The sequence below is a fragment of the Lemur catta genome, chromosome 16, assembly GCF_020740605.2.
Source record: "Lemur catta isolate mLemCat1 chromosome 16, mLemCat1.pri, whole genome shotgun sequence".
NCBI lineage: Eukaryota > Metazoa > Chordata > Mammalia > Primates > Lemuridae > Lemur > Lemur catta.
In genome coordinates, this window is record NC_059143.1 from 41,628,463 (window position 1) to 41,649,182 (window position 20,720).

At 43.4% G+C, this 20,720-nt stretch overlaps 1 protein-coding gene across 3 annotated transcripts in view; it reads left to right on the forward strand.

Annotated features, from left to right (window-relative positions):
• The window catches only part of WDR7 (WD repeat domain 7), a 277,915-nt gene extending 263,712 nt beyond the window's left edge, over positions 1-14,203 (forward strand). For all 3 annotated transcript variants that reach the window (XM_045527974.1, XM_045527973.1, XM_045527977.1), the window contains 2 exons: positions 5,135-5,239; positions 11,409-14,203. In XM_045527974.1, coding sequence (XP_045383930.1) covers positions 5,135-5,239; positions 11,409-11,612 — 309 coding nt within the window. In that variant the 3' untranslated portion in view covers positions 11,613-14,203. The remainder of the gene's footprint in view (positions 1-5,134; positions 5,240-11,408) is intronic.
• The last annotated feature ends 6,517 nt before the right edge of the window (positions 14,204-20,720 follow it).

Consider the following 20,720-nt stretch of genomic DNA (forward strand, 5'->3'; position numbering starts at 1 on the left):
AGCATTGGGAAAATGCAGGTATTTGTGGCTGTTTGGTATTGCCTCTCCTTTTCTTTTCAGGGCTCCATCCTCACCTCCTAGGCACTCATTTCTCGAAATATCTAGCCTGTTCCCAGCCTATTTCTTGCCTCCGTACACAAACCGACACTTCATTCAGGCTCACCCTAAGCTCAAGGCATGTGCCCTGCTTGTACGTCACGGAAACAAGCTTCCCCTGTTTGCTCTCTGCCAGAGTAAATTCTAGGCAAAAATGCCTCAGATGAAGGCATATTTGTGTGTTTAGAGATTTCGGAGGCCATGTGCCGCCAACTGCGGATATATTTTCAGCTCAGCAGACCTTTCAGGCACCCCTCAAATTGCAACTGCCTAACTTCATCTGAAGTCAGCCATGCTGCTTCCGGGGAAGCGCACACCCAGGCGGCCCCTTCCCCCTCGGCCCCTGATGACCTTAGGGCTTCAAGGTTCCGTCCCCATTCTTTCATTTTATTTTAGTAAGTATTCTGCAAGATACATGGATTAGTACCTTATGAATCGATGGTATTTATGATAGCAAAATTTTACCTACTTTTGGGAATCTTTTCTTCGTGATTTACATTAAAAGTAAGAAAATGTTTTGTCTGAGTAGGCTTCCCCTTCCCCTTTAAAAAAAATGATGAGACCTGCAAATAAACATAAAATGTTCCCTTTGATTTTGTTCAGCCTCTAAAGTGGGTGTAATAGAGTCCTACTCTTTGGTTTCAAGCCTCAAACCTGTCATTTGGAAGTTGAATGTTAAGAACTCTAGGAAGACACAGACCATGTAAAGAGCAATTTTAAAGAAATATTCTAGATAGTCATGGGTTGTGTTGTTTGTTTTGAGACAGTGTTTCGCTCTGTCACCCCAGCTAGAGTGCAGTGGCATCATCATAGCTCACTGTAACCTCAAACTCCTGGGCTTGAGCAATTCTCCTGCCTCAGCCTCCTGAGTAGCTGGGACTACAGGCTCCCACCACCACGCCTGGCTAGTTTTTCTATTTTTTGTAGAGACAAGGTCTCGCTCTTGCTCAGGCTGGTTTCAAGCTCCTGTTCTCAAGCGATCCTCCTCCCCGGGCCTCCCAGAGCGCTAGGATTATAGGCATCTGTTGACACTGACCTAATCACTTTAGAGAATCTAATCTCCATTTCATTCTGATACAACGAGGTTACTTATATTTCTTTGCAGAGCACATTAAAAGTGTCTGTTAAAAACTGTTGGGTAAGTGTAAGTATTGCTCATTTTTAATCACGCCTCTAGTTCCTTTTCTTTCATAAGAAAAAGGGGTACAGGTGTTTAACAGTTCAACACTCTGTCCTCTGCCAGGGATAATTGCTTGATTTTTTTTTTTTAATTGTTCATAGAACTAGTTGAATTAGACTAACTTCTTTACATTTCTCTCTTTTCAAGATAGCAATTTCTTTGACTAAAAATATAACAAGGCATGATACTCATTCACACATAAAAAGTCGACCAAACCTCTTTTTATGTTGAAACCTGTTGTTTTAGAAAGTGTTCTTTAGGGTCTAGCGTTGCAGACCAGAGGGCCCGCCCTGTCGCAAAGCACTGAACGAGTTGGATGGGATCCCACAGCTGCATCTCTAAGGCCTGAGTAGACGTTAGAGTCAGATCAGGTGGTGCCTGCACAGATCTTACCAGTTCAGAGTCCGAGCAAAAGACAATGGCAACGTTTCCATTACAGCGAGGGCTGAAGCACCTCTCAGGCTGAGGTTGTAATGAACTCACCAGATGTACCAAACCATTTAAAATAGCGAGCTTCCCTGCACTGCCATGAGTGGTGCTTGCTTTCTTGTAAGACAGCAGGTCTGTCTGTCTACGAGCTGCAGTCAGTGCTCTGTGGTTTTTCCTTAGGTTATTTTAAAGGGCAGCTCTGTGGGGCACCTGGCAGTACTGTACTGTGTGTGTGTGTGTGTGTGTGTGTGTGTGTGTGTGGTGTGTGTGTTCATGTTCTGATCCAAAGTGGCGTCCCCTGTTGTCCAAAAAAGACTTTAAAGAAAGTAACAAAATTGAACTCAGTGTGTGACAGGATCTAAACAGCAGCAGCAAATGAAAACAGAACAGTGATTAGTGAACTGAGTAGGAAGTATTTATTACAAGACACATAGAATGAGCATAAATTTAGTTCTGAGTTTCTTGGCAGTACAGCAAGCACATGTTAGATTATGTAGTTATTGTTACATAATAAAAAGAAAGCAACTAATTTTATCTAGAAAGAGAAACATTTTCCTGGCAGAAAATTCCAGGATGAACCTATTTCACAGGAACTTCTATTAGAGACACTAGATAACATAATTGTGTCTTCAAATAACGTAGAAGTATTCTTCAAGTGGCTGTTTTAAATACCATCCCTCTGTAAAAGATGAAGACATAATATGAAATATTTAGAGAAGACTGCTCTAAAGAAGTGTGTTCCCAGTGTGTCTGGGTTCCTGCTTTCACAACAGGGCTAATTTGCCTCACCTCAAAGAAAGAGGCATTAACATGTCCATTGTGACATCCTTTGGACCTGCTGGTGCAACTCGCTGTTGCATTCTCTAATTGTCTGAAGTACCTGCTGGCTACTGATTAAGGAAGGATGCTAATCAGAAGGAGGCAGGCTTGACATTTTGTTTTGAAATTTGGGGGCCCAATCTCCAGGAGGATCAATCCACCTCTGCAGAGTTGGGTTTTGGGGGGCTTTCAAGAAGGGCCAGTTTTTCTTAGAAGAACTTCTAGTCTACTCACAGTTTTAGATGGCTGATAGGATCCCAGAGCATGGGAAAAATTATTTTCCATCAAATATTTATATTGGAAGGGTTACATTAAGGGGTCCCAGGCAGGACCTAAGTGAGCCAGGCAGCCTGGTCCACAGGTCTTCTTTTGTGTCAGGACTGGATTGGTGGAGTGAAGAGCCAACGCCCAGGCTGAAGTGGCCACCTCTACTCAGCCCTGGCCGACGTTGCCACATGTGAACAAAGGCCCAGTTTTTCAGGAGAGGCTAGAAATCTTGATTTTACACAATATCTGAGGAAGTAGAAATATGGGCTCAAAAAAAAAATTTTTTTTTAACATTTTTGCAGGCCAAACCAAACATACCTATAATCTGGTTTCAGTTTAAGCGTCTTTAGTTTGCATCCTATGTTATATGTCAAGGCCTTCCTAATCAACTATCTTGACCATAAAGTAGCCTCAGATTGGCCCAAGAGAATTTCATACTTTTAGCAGAACTGAATCTTGGTTTTAAAAAACAATTAAAAATGCTTTCCCAATGAGCTCATTAAACTGACCTAGTAAGTGGAAATGGCCAGTTTTTCCCACTTAATTGATTGAGGCTTATTTTTTCCTGCCTGAATAATTTTCATTCTTATATAGTTGATGTTAAGCTGGTTTCTTGCAATAATTATTCAGCAAGCACCATGGTAGTTACCATATCTGTTTAATAAAATGCCAGTCTGAAGTCTGTGTTTCTAGGCAAGCTGGTATGCTAAGTGATGCTGAATCTGGACTATATGGTCGGGGCATTTGGGGAGGGTGTTCATTAAATGATGCAGTCAAATAATTGAGTTATGTGATTATTTACATTTGCTCATCTCTAAGCCAGCCAATAGTATTTTAATACTAAAATATTAATAGTATTGAATTCTTATGTGCCATGCATTGTGCAGAGTACGTATTATCTCATTTAATCTTCACAAAGCTCTGTGATTTAGATATTGTCATTATCATCATCATCATCCCTACTATATAAACATCGGTGCTCAGGTGTTAAGTACCTTACATAATTTGGCCCTGGGTTCCACAGTTAGTAAATAGTGGAGCCCAAAAGCAAACCCAGACAGTCTGACTCAAATCAGCACTCTTTGCCTGCCCAAAGCCTGGTGCTATATTATCAATATGGCATTTTTTCTTTGAGTGTTGGGGAACAGGTGTTATTTTGGATCCCACAGTGCCTTGAAAATCTAATGACAGGAAAGAAAAGAATGCAAATGACACTGAGGAATGTGCTGTGTCCCCTACCCATTTTCTTTCTCCTCTTCCTCATTTTAGTCATTCAGAAATGAATTATTAAAGGTCTTACTGAAATTTACAGTATGTATGGGCTGAATCACGCAAGGAGCCTGTTGCTCTCACTGAGACTCAAGTCTCAAAATTCTCCATCAAAAATGACAGCTGAAAACAAACCTTTCTGGTACTTCATTAGTTGAAGGCACACATTTCCCACTCCTTTCTAGACAAAGGGAAGAGGCAGACCTATGGCTTGTGAGCTAGACTGAATGCTGGTTGATGTAGCAGAGGTATGGTTTTTAATAGTTGAGTGTGGGGAGATTAATACAATATGCTAACTTGCTTAGTATCCAGTGTTTTCTGTAATTATTAATATCATCAGACTTGAATGTATTTTTTTATTAGGAAGGACCTTTTATCAAAGACCTAGTCTAAAATACAACCTCCTTTTTATTATTCATGGTTAAATCAATGATAGCTATTTGGCAGAAGTTCAAAACTATTCCTGCTAACTTGTTTTTAATGATATTTGATTTATATGTGTGCCCAAACCTCCAACACGTGTATGTATGTATATTTACTAATTGCAGCTATATGCATTTAAACACAGTGTTATTGGGGAGAAATGAAGCATAAAACATGAAAAATGTGTAATTATTAAGGAGTTAAAATTATAGTCTTTAACTCCTTCCAGAGCACAGATTTTGTGATACAGCTTTGATTGGTTTTTGTTTCAGATAAGCCAGGTTCCTGGATAGTTTTGGTGATCAGTTTCTTACCTTTCTAATTAATTGTAAAATTCTGCTCTCTAATGGACATAAATGAATTACCGTATTGGTTTGCCCATTAATACATGCTTTTTCTTTGGGCTCCTGGTGTTCTCCCAACTAGGAGACAGGTGGACTCCTCAGAACAAGATTGAAGCCCTTGGAGAGTTCCTCAGCGAGAGAACTTTGGTTGCTTTTTTGAGTTTTCTTACCTAATTGTATAAACAAAGAACGTAACAGCATCTAGTATCCGTGACATGACTTGTTCCACATTGAATGCATTTGCATGCGTGCTTGTAGTAGTTCTTTGGAATGCATACCATTAATGATGTCTCAATTTTTATTTTAGACAATCCACGGACACAAGGGACCAATCACTGCAGTGGCCTTTGCTCCCGATGGACGGTATCTTGCCACCTACTCAAACACTGACAGCCACATTTCTTTCTGGCAGGTAAGGGTGGGTGCTACAGGGTCTTGACGTGTATACCGCATGGTACACTTTTAGTAGGTGGCAGGTAAGGCTTCTCGTCGAGCCTACCTGCCAGTCCTCCTTCCCACCACCGCCACCCCCTTCTTCGAACAAATATTAAGATTCACTAATTGCTGATCGTGAGCCAGGCCCTGGCATGCAGGGTGCTGAGAGTACAATTAGCAATCGGGAAAGGGGGCATGAGCTCTCACAGAGCTTTCCGTCTGGAGTAGACACAGATAAATAAGCAATTACAGTACGTGCAGCGCAGGGGGAACTGAGAACGTGGGCTTGGGAAGGCTTTCCAGAGGAAGTGACGCCTAAGCTGAGATGCGAGGGATTTTGAGGAAGCGCCGGTGTCCAGGGTCAGTCGGCAGGAGCAGGTGGTTAAGGACAGAGACCGTGTGTGCCCAGAGTCAGCAGGAAGCAAGGGTGTGGCCTGTGAGCGGCCTGCCCTGAAGGAGTCTGGCAGGAAGGCCTTGCTCGGGCCGTAATTCACACAAGCCATTCAGCAAGGTCCTCGGGTCTGCGACTCTAACAGGGCATAGGGCAATAGGTATTTTCCTAGTATTTACTTCTCATCTCCTTTGTAATTATCTCATTTTTGTTTGCATTCTGAATTTCCCACATAATGCTCTTAATTCCCAAACTATTCAGGCAAACATTTTTAAAAATCTGAGTATGTTTGGCTGACAGTTCATGAGAATGCCTGTGTTTAATTCTGATTAAAATAAATGTTAATTTTGAGCAGCTAATTTTTGCAATAGAACTTGTTTCATCCTCAGTGCTTAATCTTCATTCCATCTTCTGTTTAATTACCTTACTGTTTCAGTCCTGATAATTATAAAAAAAAAAAAGTAAATATTGCCACCCCCCTCAAAAAAAGTTAATTTAAAATTTTGTTGTTACTATTTTCCTAAGGTGTAAGTATGTTTTATGAGATTCAGTTTATTGCTTTGAAAGCTAAAACAAAATAAAAGTTTAAACAAGCCTTCAGCACAACTTGATGATAGGCTTAAAAAAAATCAATAGCTAATAAAATGTAAAACGGATACAATAAATTGCTTAATTAACAGCGTGCTATTAAAGCATGACAACGTCAAAATCTGTCACAGACTTTTTCTACTTTTATCTAATTTAGTTTTCTAGTTTATTTTCTCATTATCCTTTCTTCCAGAATATATCTCCAGCATCTTAATTAGCTCATACTAAACTCTTTCTGTCAGAGATCTCGCTCAGTCTTCATTTTTCCTCGTGGGTAAACACAGAACTGGTGTTTTCTACTACCAAAACCCCACGGTGAGTCCATTAGGTGTCCAAAAACTGGACTCTAGCACCAATGGTTATTTGAAGACTTCATCATTTTTTCCCACTCATGTCTGACACAATGATCTCTATTGTGCCAACTGTACTTTGATACAGTTTCCTTTATTTCCTGTTCTCTTGACATCTTGGAGATTCATTCCATATTTACTGCTCTCCCAAGTGGTAGGTACCAGCCTGTACTCTAGAGATTCAGAGATCAGTAAGTCACGGGGCCCTGCTTGCAAAGAGCTTGTGTTTTGTCCAGGCAAAAGCTCACTTTTTTTTTTTTTTGATCCAACTTTTTTTCTGCTAAGTAAATACAATTGGTTATATAAAGGAATACCCCAAAAGTTAGCCAGATTTGAAACTATTTCTAGTATTTCTCAGAATTTTTTAAGGGAAATTTTCTAAGTGGTCAATTTTCTTTTTCCCCTTGTCTAGATCTTCAAGTTGGATATGTTCATCCCTTCCTTGAATATTTTTCTGCTTCCATCCAAGTTTCTGGCCAGCTCATTGATGGGGTTGTGGGTAGCGTTCTTTCTTACCTTAGAGATCAAGCGCATGCATTAGATATCTTTTGGAGATACCTCTTTTCATCTTGCAGTCCCTCTCTGCAGGCTCCTGCTGTCGTCGCTGGGCTTTGCCAAGCACACTTCAACCTGTGTGCCTGTCCATGTGGCTTTGCGCACAGTGGGGCTGCAGCACATCTCTGTAGTCCACGAGCTCTCACCTACTCCCAGGCTGCCTCGTGTGACCTGCACATGCCAGAGCACCACAGCGACTCGGGCAACACTCAGCTCTCTCTTGCCTCGAAAACCAGTGTCAGAATTTCAAATGCAGCCCATCTTTTGGATGTTGAAATTATAATCAGCTCAGTCTTAAAATTTTAATGGAAGGCACAGAAACACATCATTTCAGCTTTCTCAAGAAAACACAATGAAACCTCTTCCAGAAGTGTAGTGCTCTTTTATTTGAATTAAAAAGAATCCAAAAAGCAGTGTTAGATCTACTGCTGCTCTCCCCAAATGGGCTTTGCTGATTTATTTAGATACTTCTTGTTTAGTTCTAATGATGTATGAGAATACTTTTATGTTATTCCAGTAAGTGTACTGTAATATATTTTGAAAACTTAATGAAGTCTTATTAATACAGAACCTTACTAAAGCTATCAGCTATTAAAATCTTTGCTGAGAAATGAGTGTTAATGAGAAATATTGCTTGGATAATTACTCAAGTGAGACTTAGTAAAAGGTTTGCGTGGAACATTACTTGCATTGAGGATAGCATTGAAGCATTTCCTGTCGTGATGAATTATATCTGCATGTGTTTCTGTGTATTCAGAAAGTAATCTTCACAGAGCTGGTTTTGTGAAGCATTATTTTTGAAGGGAAGGAAAAAGCCACAGTTGGGTTTTAGTTTACATACTTATCTATTGAATGAACTAATCTGGCAATCTTTCAAGCCCTTTGATTTTTCTAACATCATATTTCTATAATATTTCACTTCAGATTGGTATTTGAGCAAGAGGAGTTTGGCAATGAAATACATTCACAATTCTCTCACCTAAATCATATCACCACCATCCAACAAATAAATATCCTCTTTCAGAAATGCTAATAATAAATTAGATGGATATTGGTTTCATTTATTTTTATTTACTCTGTAATACAATAGAATACTATTCAACCATTTAAAAAGAATGATGTAAATCTATAGTCATTAACATGAGAAGATTGCCCTCAACATTTTGTTGAGTGAAAAAACAGATTGTGAAGCTGCCTTTTCATATGAGCCTGTTTATGTAAAATTCCTTAAATCTGCTTCTCCTCATCTGTGTATTTAACATGGAGGTCTGGAAAGTTGCTTACCAAAATACGAACAGCGATTGTCTCCAGGAAATGAGATTTCAGGGGATTTTTGCTTTCTTCTTTGCACTTCTCCTTATTATTTGACTTTTCCACAATGAGTATTTGCTATCTTTGTAGTCAGGAAAAAACTTAATGTTAGTAAATCTTACAATTCCATGTAATTTTCTTTCTTTTTTTGTTTTTTTCCATTTTTCACCTGTCCCACAACATGGGTTGCTTTCATCCGAGGTTCAGGTTGCCCTTACTTAAACATAGTTGTCGCCGTTGCTGGGCAAGAAAGCATTCATATTGAATAACAAAGTGGTTACTTGTTTCAGGGAGAGTCCTTTGGCTGGGCTTACTGGAAAAATCACTATTTCAGCTTCATGCCCAATTTGAAGAGGTGTTAGGGAAAGGGTGACGTGGAAAACAGTGAATTTTAGTGAACATGGGGGGCATCCTTGTTCCCGCTGTACGCAAATAGTTATTTAACTTACAGAATTTCACACTGCCCTGTTCTGAGGCGTGGTGTCTAATTTGACCCACCAAAGGGATTTGTCAGAATACGGATGGCTCAGGTTGTAATGGAAACTGAAATGTAATAATGGCCTTTTCTTAAAATCTTTCTATTCCCAGAAGATATTCTCTCCCTCTTTGCCTAGAGGCCTCAACCTATTTTTGTTTGTAGCTAAATTTGAAGGAGAGAATTAAAAATAGGGCAGTGTCTAAGCCCTGTATGCCCCTTGCATTTTGAGCCACCAGCAGAAATCAAGCTTCATACATATTTTCATAGAAAATCTATGAAGAATGAAAAATACTTTTTAGTTATTTATCAGCGGAGAAGTTAGGTTTCTTAAAAGCACGGTATGCCTGTTGATGCCAGTTAATGTTAACCAGCAGCTTTCTGAATCGTTTGACTGTGTTCTGTAAGAGGACTACATTATTATGTGCTGTTACTTTTTGTAGAATCGAGAACTATCATATCAAGCTCACCATCATTATTTATTTATTTAGAGACAGAGTTTCACTCTGTTGCCCGGGCTAGAGTGCTGTGGCATCAGCCTAGCTCATAGCAACCTCAAACTCCTGGGCTCAAGCAATCCTTCTGCCTCAGCCTCCCAAGTAGCAGGGACTACAGGCATGCACCACCATGCCCAGCTAATTTTTTCTATGTATTTTTTAGCTGTCCAGCTAGTTTTTCTTTCTATTTTTAGTAGAGACGGGGTCTTGCTCTTGCTCAGACTGGTCTCCAACTCCTGAGCTCAAATGATCCACCCGCCTCAGCCTCCCAGAGCACTAGGATTACAGGTGTGAGCCACCGCACCCGGCCACCATCATTATTTATATTTAAGCTATTTGGGACCCTCCAAGAAAGCAATAAAGCATTGATTTTTGTCTTCTGTGGAGTTTTGGGGCAAAGGGGGGAAAGAAACAAGGAAAGAGCCTTTTGGAAGGCTGACAGTAAGGAAATGCCTGGCTGTAAATGCGACCTGAAATTTAACAGAAAGAGTTAACAATAACCATACATTTGGTTTTAAAATGTGACCTCGTACACTAGTGATTTTTTTTCACCTCTGTGTTGTGTTCGGCACTATTATTAATGCAGGAAAATCAGTAACATTAGTCATCTTAAAAGGGTTATTACTCAAGATGATTTAAATTGTGAAAATGTCAGTGGAGCCTGCGCGCACTCTGCTAGAGATGCCATGATTTACGCCCTCTGACACCATCCTGCTGCCGAGAAGGGCTAGAAAAAGGAATGGCTTGTGTTTTGCACTGATCCAAATGCAGAGCATGATATCAGCAATAACATATCTTAAATGTCCTAGGATTTGCCAGGGTTTCATGGATCAACCATTTGTATATGTTGGATCATAATGTGCATGCTTCACGCAAATCCCTAGAATGTTACACATTTAGATGAAGATTTTGCTGGAGAGAAGAATTGGAAATGAGAATTAGTACAAAGAAAAAATATTATTTCCGAGGACTCTTTCTTGATTTCCAGTATGCTTTCCATGTGATTTATAATAGCAAAAACAATGCATATTGCAAACATTTTAAGGTAATATTTAGAATGTAAAGGAATCTTCAGACGCAGTTGCTCAAGAAACAGTTCACTTACATCTAAGTGCTATTCAGTATTTAGCACTTTGACCTGAATGCATAGTCGTTCATGAGTCATAATTTCCATGTTATTTTTAATTTATGTAAATGGATTAAGAAAACTTAAAATCTAAATCAAATCTGGAAAAAGTTCCAAAAAGCAGAAATCCTCAACTGATAAAAAAGAATTATCGATAAAGTATTAAGAAGATAATCTCTTGAGTGTGGTAGCAAAACAGTGAGCCACAGATACAGTGTTGGGATGAAATTGGTTTTTGTTTTTCCCTTCAAAATAAGCAAGAGCTTTCCAGAGATTGTGAGTTTTTAAAAAGCTAGAGAGGAGCGAAGGTGTTGGTAGATGGGAAGTGGAGTGGGGGGTAAGTTTTGAGCTTTGATCCCGTAACCTATCATGCTGTCTACTGCTTAACTCTGCTTCACTTTCTTGAACTGATTATAAATCCCAAAGCTTGTCTCCACTGACTCATCCTTCAGGGGACGCAGTTAGCATTGTTGTTAAAGAACAAAAAGGTCTGCAGTTTTAAATACCCACGATTCCCAAATACCTGTATTGTCTAATTGAACGGTTTTATTAACAGCTATAATTTAGCTCCCTTCCTAAAGATCAATGGACTCTCCTGCTGTCAGGCTCTTCCCACAAAGTAAAATTTCTCTAGATTTATGCATGTACTGTTACAGCACCAAAACCATTCCAAATACACTGAAAGGAACCCTTTAGAGGTTAAGAGTAAACTCTTAGGTGAACATGAATAACCATTATGGAGGAGAAAGTGACCTGCAGTGTGTGGCCAGAAGAGATGGAACCAGTCTCTGCGGTAGGGAGCAGGAAGGTTCCTCAAGTGACCTGTTTGCTCTCCTGTCCCCTGTCCCTCCAGATGAACACGTCCCTGTTGGGCAGCATCGGCATGTTGAATTCGGCGCCCCAGCTGCGCTGCATCAAAACCTACCAGGTGCCCCCCGTGCAACCCGCCTCCCCTGGCTCCCACAACACCCTCAGACTGGCCCGGCTCATCTGGACTTCCAACCGCAACGTCATCCTCATGGCCCACGATGGGAAGGAGCACCGCTTCATGGTCTAGGGCTGCTCTCTGCCACCACGCTGCGTTTTAGTTCTCTAACTTCTCTAAGCCGACGTCGCCCTGCCCGCACTCACACCGGATCATTCCTCGGTGCCTGCCCACCCCAGAGTCATCCAGGGCGCGCTGGGTCTGTGTCACTCGTGCATGCTTCTCAGGGGCAGACTCTGGCTCGTGCCACCTATCGATTCAGAGGCATGCACACACCACTGTACAGGATGTGGCCATCCTGTCACCAGGGAGTTTTTCCCTGCCAGAGATGGGAGGGGGAAGCCAGTAGTTCCGGGGACGCTCTTGTTGCTTGGTGCAACAGAAGCCCGAAAATCAATACACACTGTGATTGCGCTCCAGCCCGGGTCAGCATTTTCAGCCATCTAAACCCCATCTCTGAAGTGCTGCTTGAATCTGGTCGTCCTGACGCTGGGTGTGGAGGTCATGTGGCAGTCCTCATTACTGAAATTATTGCCCCTTGCATTTCCTAAAGCATACTGTTGTTTACCAAAAAGATTCTGTGTTTACATGTTTTTTTCTTCTGGTGATTGCTAGGAAATTACGCAATCCAATTTCCTGGGGTTTAGCCACTACTACGTTTCTTTATCAACACCTGCTTTGAGATTAATGAGAAATATAAAAAAAAAAAAATTTCCTTGTAAAAAATAGTTTTCCAGTCACCTAGCCTTCTCAAGTGCTCATGTCCTACTTAGATGATAGTGTAGTTAGTAGTTTAAAATAAAAACATCACTACTTATGATCTAGTTGATAGAATCATCCAGTCACCGTAGCGAATCTCTTAAAGGGACTTTTGTGAAAAAGAACTGCGTTTGAAAGCATAGCATATACCTAAAATGAAGACTTGCCTATCTATTGCTGTAGATCTTTTTGTTTAAGAAAGAGCTTATCCCTTTCCTCCAGAAACTTTACAAGCCTGCAGTTCCCATATGTGTGACACATGTCCATTATCATGTAATAAGTATAATTCAGCCTTCAAACTACTACTGATCAATTAAAAGCTAAGAAGGTATTTCTTTAAAATAAGTGTCCTAGAAAATTAATAACTATGGCACAAATGTTCAGGAGTGTATATAAGAATGTGAGGGCTCTAATTTGAGCAAATATTGCAATGAAGGTGTTCATTATGCTTTGAAGTAAGCTTTAGCTAGATTACCTTCTCTTTATGTCAGATTATGCTGGTTCTTGCTCATAATAATGGAAAAAGTCCATAAAATAATATTTTGTATGAATTGCTCCTAAAAACCTTGACCTGTATATAGTTGGGGGGGCTGGTTGGTTGGCTGATAGCTGATTGGTTGGTTCGTTGGGCATAATGGTTTATCAGATGCAAAAATAGAAAATGATTTGTTAAATTCAGAGAAAATGTGAAAGTTTACAGAGGAACCAAAATTATAATGGGAATATTTAATCTAAAAAGCATAGATGTAATAAACAGAAAAGCAGGATCAAGGTCCAGGAACAAATACGTCTGTTTTACTGAAACAGATTTTTAAAGAACATATTAAGAAATTAAGACCACTAGAACGTCTCTTTCATATTGATATGAAGCATATTATTTCTATTGATGGCAAATCTGTGCTATTCCTTGGTTTTAGATGTTGGGTGTTGTTTCAAAAGTGAATTTATGCACATGCATGTACATTGTATTATAAAGATTATATATGTAGTTTCCAAGGAAGAAACAACTATACAGTGTAGACTTTGTGTGGTGAACATGCTGTTGTATTCGGTATAGGTAGAGAAACGTGAGGTGAACTACAAGGTGCACTTTGTTTTTCTAGTGGGCTCCCAAGTCTTCTCTGTACCCAGCACATGTTTACTGTATGAACTTAAATGGGAATTAATTTATTCTAGACTATAGAACTATTTGGAATGATGAGGTAAACATATACCTTAGTGACCTTTTTTCTATTTTTTTTTAACAAAATGGTCTCTGGTTCGGGAAGAAGGTGTAGGAACGGTAGGCAGGCCCCACAAAGGCATGGATGGCCCCCACCTGCCATGGAGATTAAAAACAAAGCCAGGAGGGCCAGAGGAGCGAAGCCCCAGGGTGACGGGCGTGGGACCGCCTTTAATGCGTCCTGTCTGCACAGAAAGCCAAGCCAATTGGCCAGGAGAACATTATGGTCGTAAAATTCCGGATGGATGATGTTTGATGGTTAGACAGACATTTCTGACTTACTAAACTAATATCTGCATTCTTGTTAACGTAAATCTCCCCTTGGCTATGTTGACAACCACAGTCCCAAATTTCATCCCAGCCCAGATTTCTCAGCACTGAGGTAAACTCCGTATTGTCATCCTAGTGTACGCTTTTTGTGTTTTACTGATTCCATTGGCATTATATTTGGACCTGTCCTTGTATGTATAGAGACATATGTGGCTTGATTGGTGATTTACAAGCAACAGATGACATGACGTGACACCTGTATGAAAATGTAATGATTGAACTCACTGTACAGAGAGTGGATTAAAATGTCTGCCTCTCGAGACGTTTCTCAATGGTTCCACTAATAGATCTATACATGCTGAATGTCCCTGTGTACATACGTGTGTTAAATAAAACAGAACTGTACTGGAAACTGTTTTGCTCAGATGATTACTTTTTCCAATGTTCACTCTTCTTAAACACTCTCAGTTGAAATCCATATGCTCCCCTCGCCTCCCTGTTTCTAGTTATCCATTTTCCTGGAGAGCCGGCGTCAGGACGGCCAGGCTTGGTCCCGGAGGACAGTGGAGCCGTCAAGGAAGTCCCTGGCCTACACTGCAGACGCGTGAGGCAACTCAACAGCACCCTCCGTGGCTTGGGCAAGGGAACCGCGAGCCCGTCGCCTCATCTCCACCCTGACTTGTTCCTAACTAGACTGTTAATGGCACCAAATTACGTCTTGTCAGATTCGATGACATGGGTTGGCTGCCTCACGGGAGCCGGGCTGAGATCATTTAGTTCATTTCATTTAATACTCAGTTTGGAGTTGAATTTGAATCCCTGAGGTCAAGGTTGTAATTGGTTTTCAGAAAAAGCAAGAATAACAAAATAGGTCCTTACTGCTCACGGAAGGTTGTGTGTCAGTAGCAAATGTACTTGTTTTAATTCTTTCGGATAGGGACATAGACGAGCTTGAAGGGTGCCAGTCATCCTGTAACAGTATGATTTCCCACAGAAAGGAGCCAAGCGTTGCAGGTGTGGACTGTGGCACCTTTGGCCCTGTCAAATGCCAGTGTCGGCCCCAGGAACCGTCGTAACATCTCCTGACTTAAATGTATCCTTATAGGGAAAACAGGGGCAGTAACGGGCCTGTGTGATTGGCGGTCACATAAACGGATCAAGTGTGGAAAGGGTGTGACATTAATAGGAAGGTAAAGCCAGCGCAGAGCTGGGTGAACTTTCACCTTTCACCCCTTCGGCTGACTGACAGAGCTGAGCGTTGAAGAAAATCAATACTTTGGAGCCAAGAGGGAAATATTTCCACCCTCTAACTAGAGAATGTATTTTGACAAGGCCAAGATAATCCAAGCTGCACAGGAGAAAGAGAAAAGAAGACTCATTTTTAAAGCTTGACACTTCAAGGTGTTTTTGTGCAATGGTTTAGAGATCGTCAATACATACAAATACCAAAGGTCAAAAAGAAAAGCCAGAAGAATTTCAAAAATTAGATGTTCAGTTCTTGTTGCTGTTTACAAACCAAAAAAAAAAAGACCACAGAGAGGTTCGTTTTTGTAATTGTCGTTGAAATGAAACAAGCTCACCACTGTGTTTCGAGGTTAGCATCCCTCTTTAATCAAACCTTAAATTTTGTAGAAGCAGCTCTATGAATATTGAATTCCCAAAAGGTGTTCATGCTTCTTGCTTCTGTGTATCTTTTAGGATATGAATTCTTTTTTGAGTGGTTACCTCGTTTTGTGTTAACATCTCGATTTGGTTTTGAAATTCCTGTTGATTCTGCCATTACAGCACTGGAAAGCTTAGGCCTCGTTCACAGCTGGTTCAAGCATTTGCATGAGAAAAGAGCTCTTGTACCTTTAGGACTTAAATTGTTTCTGGTTTCCCAAATCCCTTTAAGCAAATTACTTATAAAGGTATTCTAATTAGTGCCCTTCTAAGTAAGAAGTTTATGCACCTCTAAGAAGGTAAGCAATTCACTCCATTCTCACCAGCAAGATTGGATCTATTCATTCTGTGGATAAATACCTCCATCAAACCGATATAGATTATTTTCTTTCCTACAGATAAGAAAGCTGAGAAGCCAGTGGTGCTCACACCTTCCAGACAAGCTCAGGAGGACAAAGGCGTCCTCAGTATGTAAAGTCACTCTCGGGGGTTTCCATCATCAGGCCTGCTGTACACTTATGCTAATTAGATCAGAATTAAAATTACAGTGAAAATATGGCTTCCATGTCTATACTTTCTCATTCATAAATTTCACTTTTCTAAGGAGATAGATCAGGCTGGAAATTTTTTGTTTTGTTTCAAAAAGAGAAAGCCAGCCAAGACTCCTCAGTATGCTGAGGTTTCCCGGAGGAGGCCAGGAATCTAGCACATGCCTGATTTGTAGCAGGAATCGCATAAATACGCGCTGCATTTGTTAAATCCGTGACATCGTGCCTGTGAAATGCTGGGGAGAGCGGCACACAGTCAGCACTTGGTAACTGCAAGCTCATGTTGTTAGACGTGTAGAAGCCCTTACTGGGCATGGATAGACAAGGTTACCTGTGTTTTTTGAGCACCTGTTGGATTTTTGTCCTGTGCTATGTTTTCATCTTTGAAAACAGCCTGGGGCTTCTACCGAGAAGCAGAGCTCCAGAGAAGGTTGGGCTTCTGGGCTCCAAAGGTCTGCTGTCCCGGGCTCAGAGCCCGGGTTGAGATGGGTGGGGCTCTCTGGGTTGATGCACTTGAACAATCCTGAATCCCCAGTTTCTGGTGAGCTGTCCCTGGGCCTAAGTGGCTAGCTCCTCCCTGTTAGAAGCTGGTGCACCGCCCCCCCAACTTTGCTTGAGGGTGATGCCCAGGCTGCTTCTGTGCAAGACAATGCAGCCCCCACCCCATTCCCGCCTCCCAGCGACTCAGGCTAAGTCAGGCCGCCCTAAGCTGGCTGCTAAAGTGCTGGGCCTGGTGGGAGAGGGGAAGAACTGTGTTCCAAAGGAGCTGTGGGACCTCACCCCGTGCACCTGCTGCAACTGGGAGAATCATGGGACTAGATTCAGGGGATGCTGGGTCGAGGGGAGACAGAATATTAAGTGAGACAAGGGAGAGTGCATCAGTGGACATTTAATAACCTGGCAAGGACCCGGGGATGAGGGGCTGGCCTGCTGCTAATAAGTGGCTCAGCGCGGAGAAAACAGCTGCTGACGCTGAGTCAAGGAGAAATGCCAGCACGGCCATGGCCGATGGCAGGGGAGAGCGCAGAAGCTCAGAGTGATGGGGCTGCTGAGGGGCACGTGCCGTGCTAGGTAAGATGCCTCTGCTGTGCGAGAGAGGCCGGGGGACATCCTGTTTCCTAAGCAATGAGGAAGGTGCTAGAAGGGCACCAGCAAGTCTGTAAGCCAGGACTGAGGGGAGAAGATGCCATAACAGAACTGGGCCCCCTGATAACAGTGAGGATGAGAAGGCCCCGAAATGCTGGAGAGCCGATGGGCGCAGCTATCGTAATGAGCAGCAAGGTTGGCATGGCAGCCAGAGGGGCCTGACCTGCACAGATCTTTGGAGATGATTAACAAAACATGTCATCCCTGGAGGCAAGATGGGAGGGCAGCCAACAAGGGCAGTGTCCATCTATGTGACCTAAAGTAGTAAAAAATGTGGAACAGGAGGCTAAAGGCAGCCGTTCCAGTAAAAAGTCAAAATCCCTTGCCCGGTTTGCAGCCCCTAACGATGTGGATGTCAGGAGCTCAGCACCCTCATGGATGAGGCTGTGGGTTAGGCCAACAGTGAGCCGCAAAGCTCAGCAGAGATTCTCGCCAGGGAGAGGGGAGTTCTGAATGCATAACGTGATGGAAGACAATGGGTACCAGTGGTGGCTTTGAGACCAACTACAACAGCAAGGGTTGCCGTTTGTTCCACTAATATTACTAAGTTTCTCCCGGAATCCCGGGAGAGCTGTTTCCAGACTTTTTTCAAAGCAAGTGGCTGTGAGTGGGGCCAAGGGTGACCATAGTGGATAGTGTGGTGCGCACTTACCCCACAGGTCCTGGGAGGTTGGCAGCTGCCGTCACCCAGTGGATGCGGAGTCCTTCTCTAGGAACTGCTTGGGTTTTTTTTTTTCCTTTCTTCAACCAGATCAAAGCACTCCCTTTTAGAAAGTGAACAGACTACAGGCCTAGATGGGGGTGGGGTGGGGGGGTCCTGCTCTTGCTCAGGCTGGTCTCGAACTCCTGTCCTCAAGCAATCCTCCCACCTCAGCCTACCAGAGTGCTAGGATTACAGGGGTGAGCCACCGTGCCAGGCCCAAAACTAAAGATTTTAAAAATGGAGTCAGAAACCAAAGTTTTAGGGTTTGCCTTACAGAAGATTTGAACAGAAATATTACAAAACTTATTTTCTCCACTTGGCCAGATGTGCCCAAGCACCCCCTTCCAGTACAGGGCCACTCCAATCCCCACTGTCACGTGCTGGGTTTACAAAGCCTTAGCTCCCCTATCCCAGATGCTATCGTTCCAGGAAATACTGGAACATGCCAGGACTTTCTACAGCAAACCAGAATACACCACCATACTCACTCATATCCCTTAGCCCTAGCTTTGGTGTTGCAGCATGTCCCAGGCTGTGGCTCTGTAATAAACATATCTTAGGTCTCTTTTCTGACAAGTGAAGGGGTCCCTCTTTGAGGGTCCCAGAGGTTCTTTGCAACCATGTTAGACTTTTGACACATGTAATTGAATTTAAGTCTCTCAGTGATCCTGGTAGTTAGCCCACCTTCTATGTATGGGTTAGAAAACCGGTACCCTGCCAGGTTAGGTAGCGGGCTAAGGTCGCACAGCTAGCCTGGTCAGGGAGCAGGACTAACATTCAAAGTGCTCTTTCCCCTCCACTGATGGACAATATCGCCAAGGCCAGCTTTATAATAGCTGGAGAGACATGCTTTATTCTCATATTGACCTCAATAAAAAACCAAGGACCTCAAAATTCAATCTTCATTTATTTATTCCACAATGACTTATTGAATGCCTATTATTTTCCAGGCTTTTCTAGAGAGGACTAAATTAATACAGCCCAGGCACTCACATCGTTTATGCATCCCAGAAGCTATCTAGCTAATGTGTATGTTGCGAAGCCCATTATACATATCGCGCATGCGCGCTCGCAGCCTGCCCTCCCCTGGCTCGGGCCGGGCTCTCCAGGCGCCCCGCAGTGTCCGCAGGCTCCGGGCCCTGGGCGGCCGCCCTGGATCCCAGCCGCCTGAGTCCCGCTGATCCCTGAGCCATGTTGTTTCCTCTGCCAGCCCTTGTCCCCAGAGCCACCAGTCTCAGGATCGTGACCCGAGCCTGAAGCACAAAGTGGGAGCCCAGAAGAGAAAGGGACAGAGGGAGGAAACAAGTGTCCAGCCATGGGAATGTCTCCTCTGGCTGCAGAGTGATGAGACGTGGGGGGAGACATTCACCGGGACATACACACTCTGGTGGAGCCGCGTTTGGTACATATCCAGTGGAGGTCCCCCGCGCGTCAGGCAGAGAACTAGGTGCTGGGGTCGCAGTGGGGATGCGACAACTGTGATGCCTGCCCCGGTGGCGCGCACAGCCTAGTGGGCTGGGACAGGGCTAAACCAGCCGCAAATTATAACAAGCAAGAAAGCGAACAAGGAGAGGGCTGAGGCCCAGTGACCCAGGGATGGGTGGGCAAGGTCCAGGGGAGGTCTCTGAAGGGACAGAAGGAGCTAATATCTGGAGAGCGCTTGGGGAAGAGAAGAGCTTCTAGAAAAGGAAATAGGGCGTGTGTGGTCTCAGAGGCAGAGGAGAGTCACTGCAGGTGCAAGCCGGGCGTTGCCACAACAGCGGGGCCTCGAATGGGGTAGAATCTCGCAGGCAATGATCAAGGGTGCTCTTGGGGGTCTCAGAAGCCATTGCAACTCACAGGTTGTAAGCTGGAAGGTGTGAGATGATGTAGCTAGAAAACACTGGGCTGCAACGTGGAGAATGGGTTAGGGGTGGGTTGGGGGAAACGGGGTGTGTTAATTATCTATTCTGTGTAACAGTATTACCACAAACTTCGTGGTTAAGAACAAAACACATGTGTGATACTACAGCTTCTGTGGGCCAGGAGTCCAGGCTCCGCTTAGCCAAGAGCCTCAGCCTCAAGGTTTTTCCCAGGCTGCGGTCAAGGTGTTGGCTGGGGCCATGGTCTCACCTGAGGCTTGTGTGGGAGAGAATTTGCTTCCAAGCTCATGCTGTCACTGGCAGAAGTCACTTGCTTCTGGCTGTGGGACTGAGAGCGTCCTTCTCCCGCTGGCTGTCACTGGAGGCCCTTGCAGGCTGTTGGCTGGAGCCCACCCTTGGCTCCTGCAGGCCACCCCTGGTTCTCTGCCAGGTGGAGTGTTTGCAGAGTCGCTTTGCAGAGATGGTGGCATTGTGTCTGGGTCTTGAAGGATGAATAGGAGTTTCCCAGGGTGGGAGAACATTCAGGGGAGATGTGACTGAAGGCACAGGCTGTGCCGATGGATGGTGTTTTCAAGGAACAGCAAACGCAGGCGACCGCTTACCCAGCGCCATTTTCCCCACCTCGTGGTGTAGGGGAGGCCTTGCGTGTCATTCTGGCCAATGAGATAAGAGAGGGTGCTCTTGGGAAAGGTTTTCCTCCCTGATAAAATGAGACATTCAAGTAGAAGTTTCTATGCGTGGCCATATTTGTATGAGTCTGCGATACCTAGGACCACATGAGCCATCTTGGGCCCACACTGGAACCCCGTAGGCCCAAGCCAACTCCCTGGGGTGACGTCGCAGGGCTTCTAGAGGTGCCAGCCCCGCAGGCGTCCACCTCCAACTCCTTGTTATGTGATTCAATCAGCTTCCCTACTAGATAAGCCACGTGCAGCCGACACTTGACAACAGCCTTGCAGTGTGCAGGGACATGGCACAAAATGGTGCCAGGCTTGTGAGCCAAGGCCG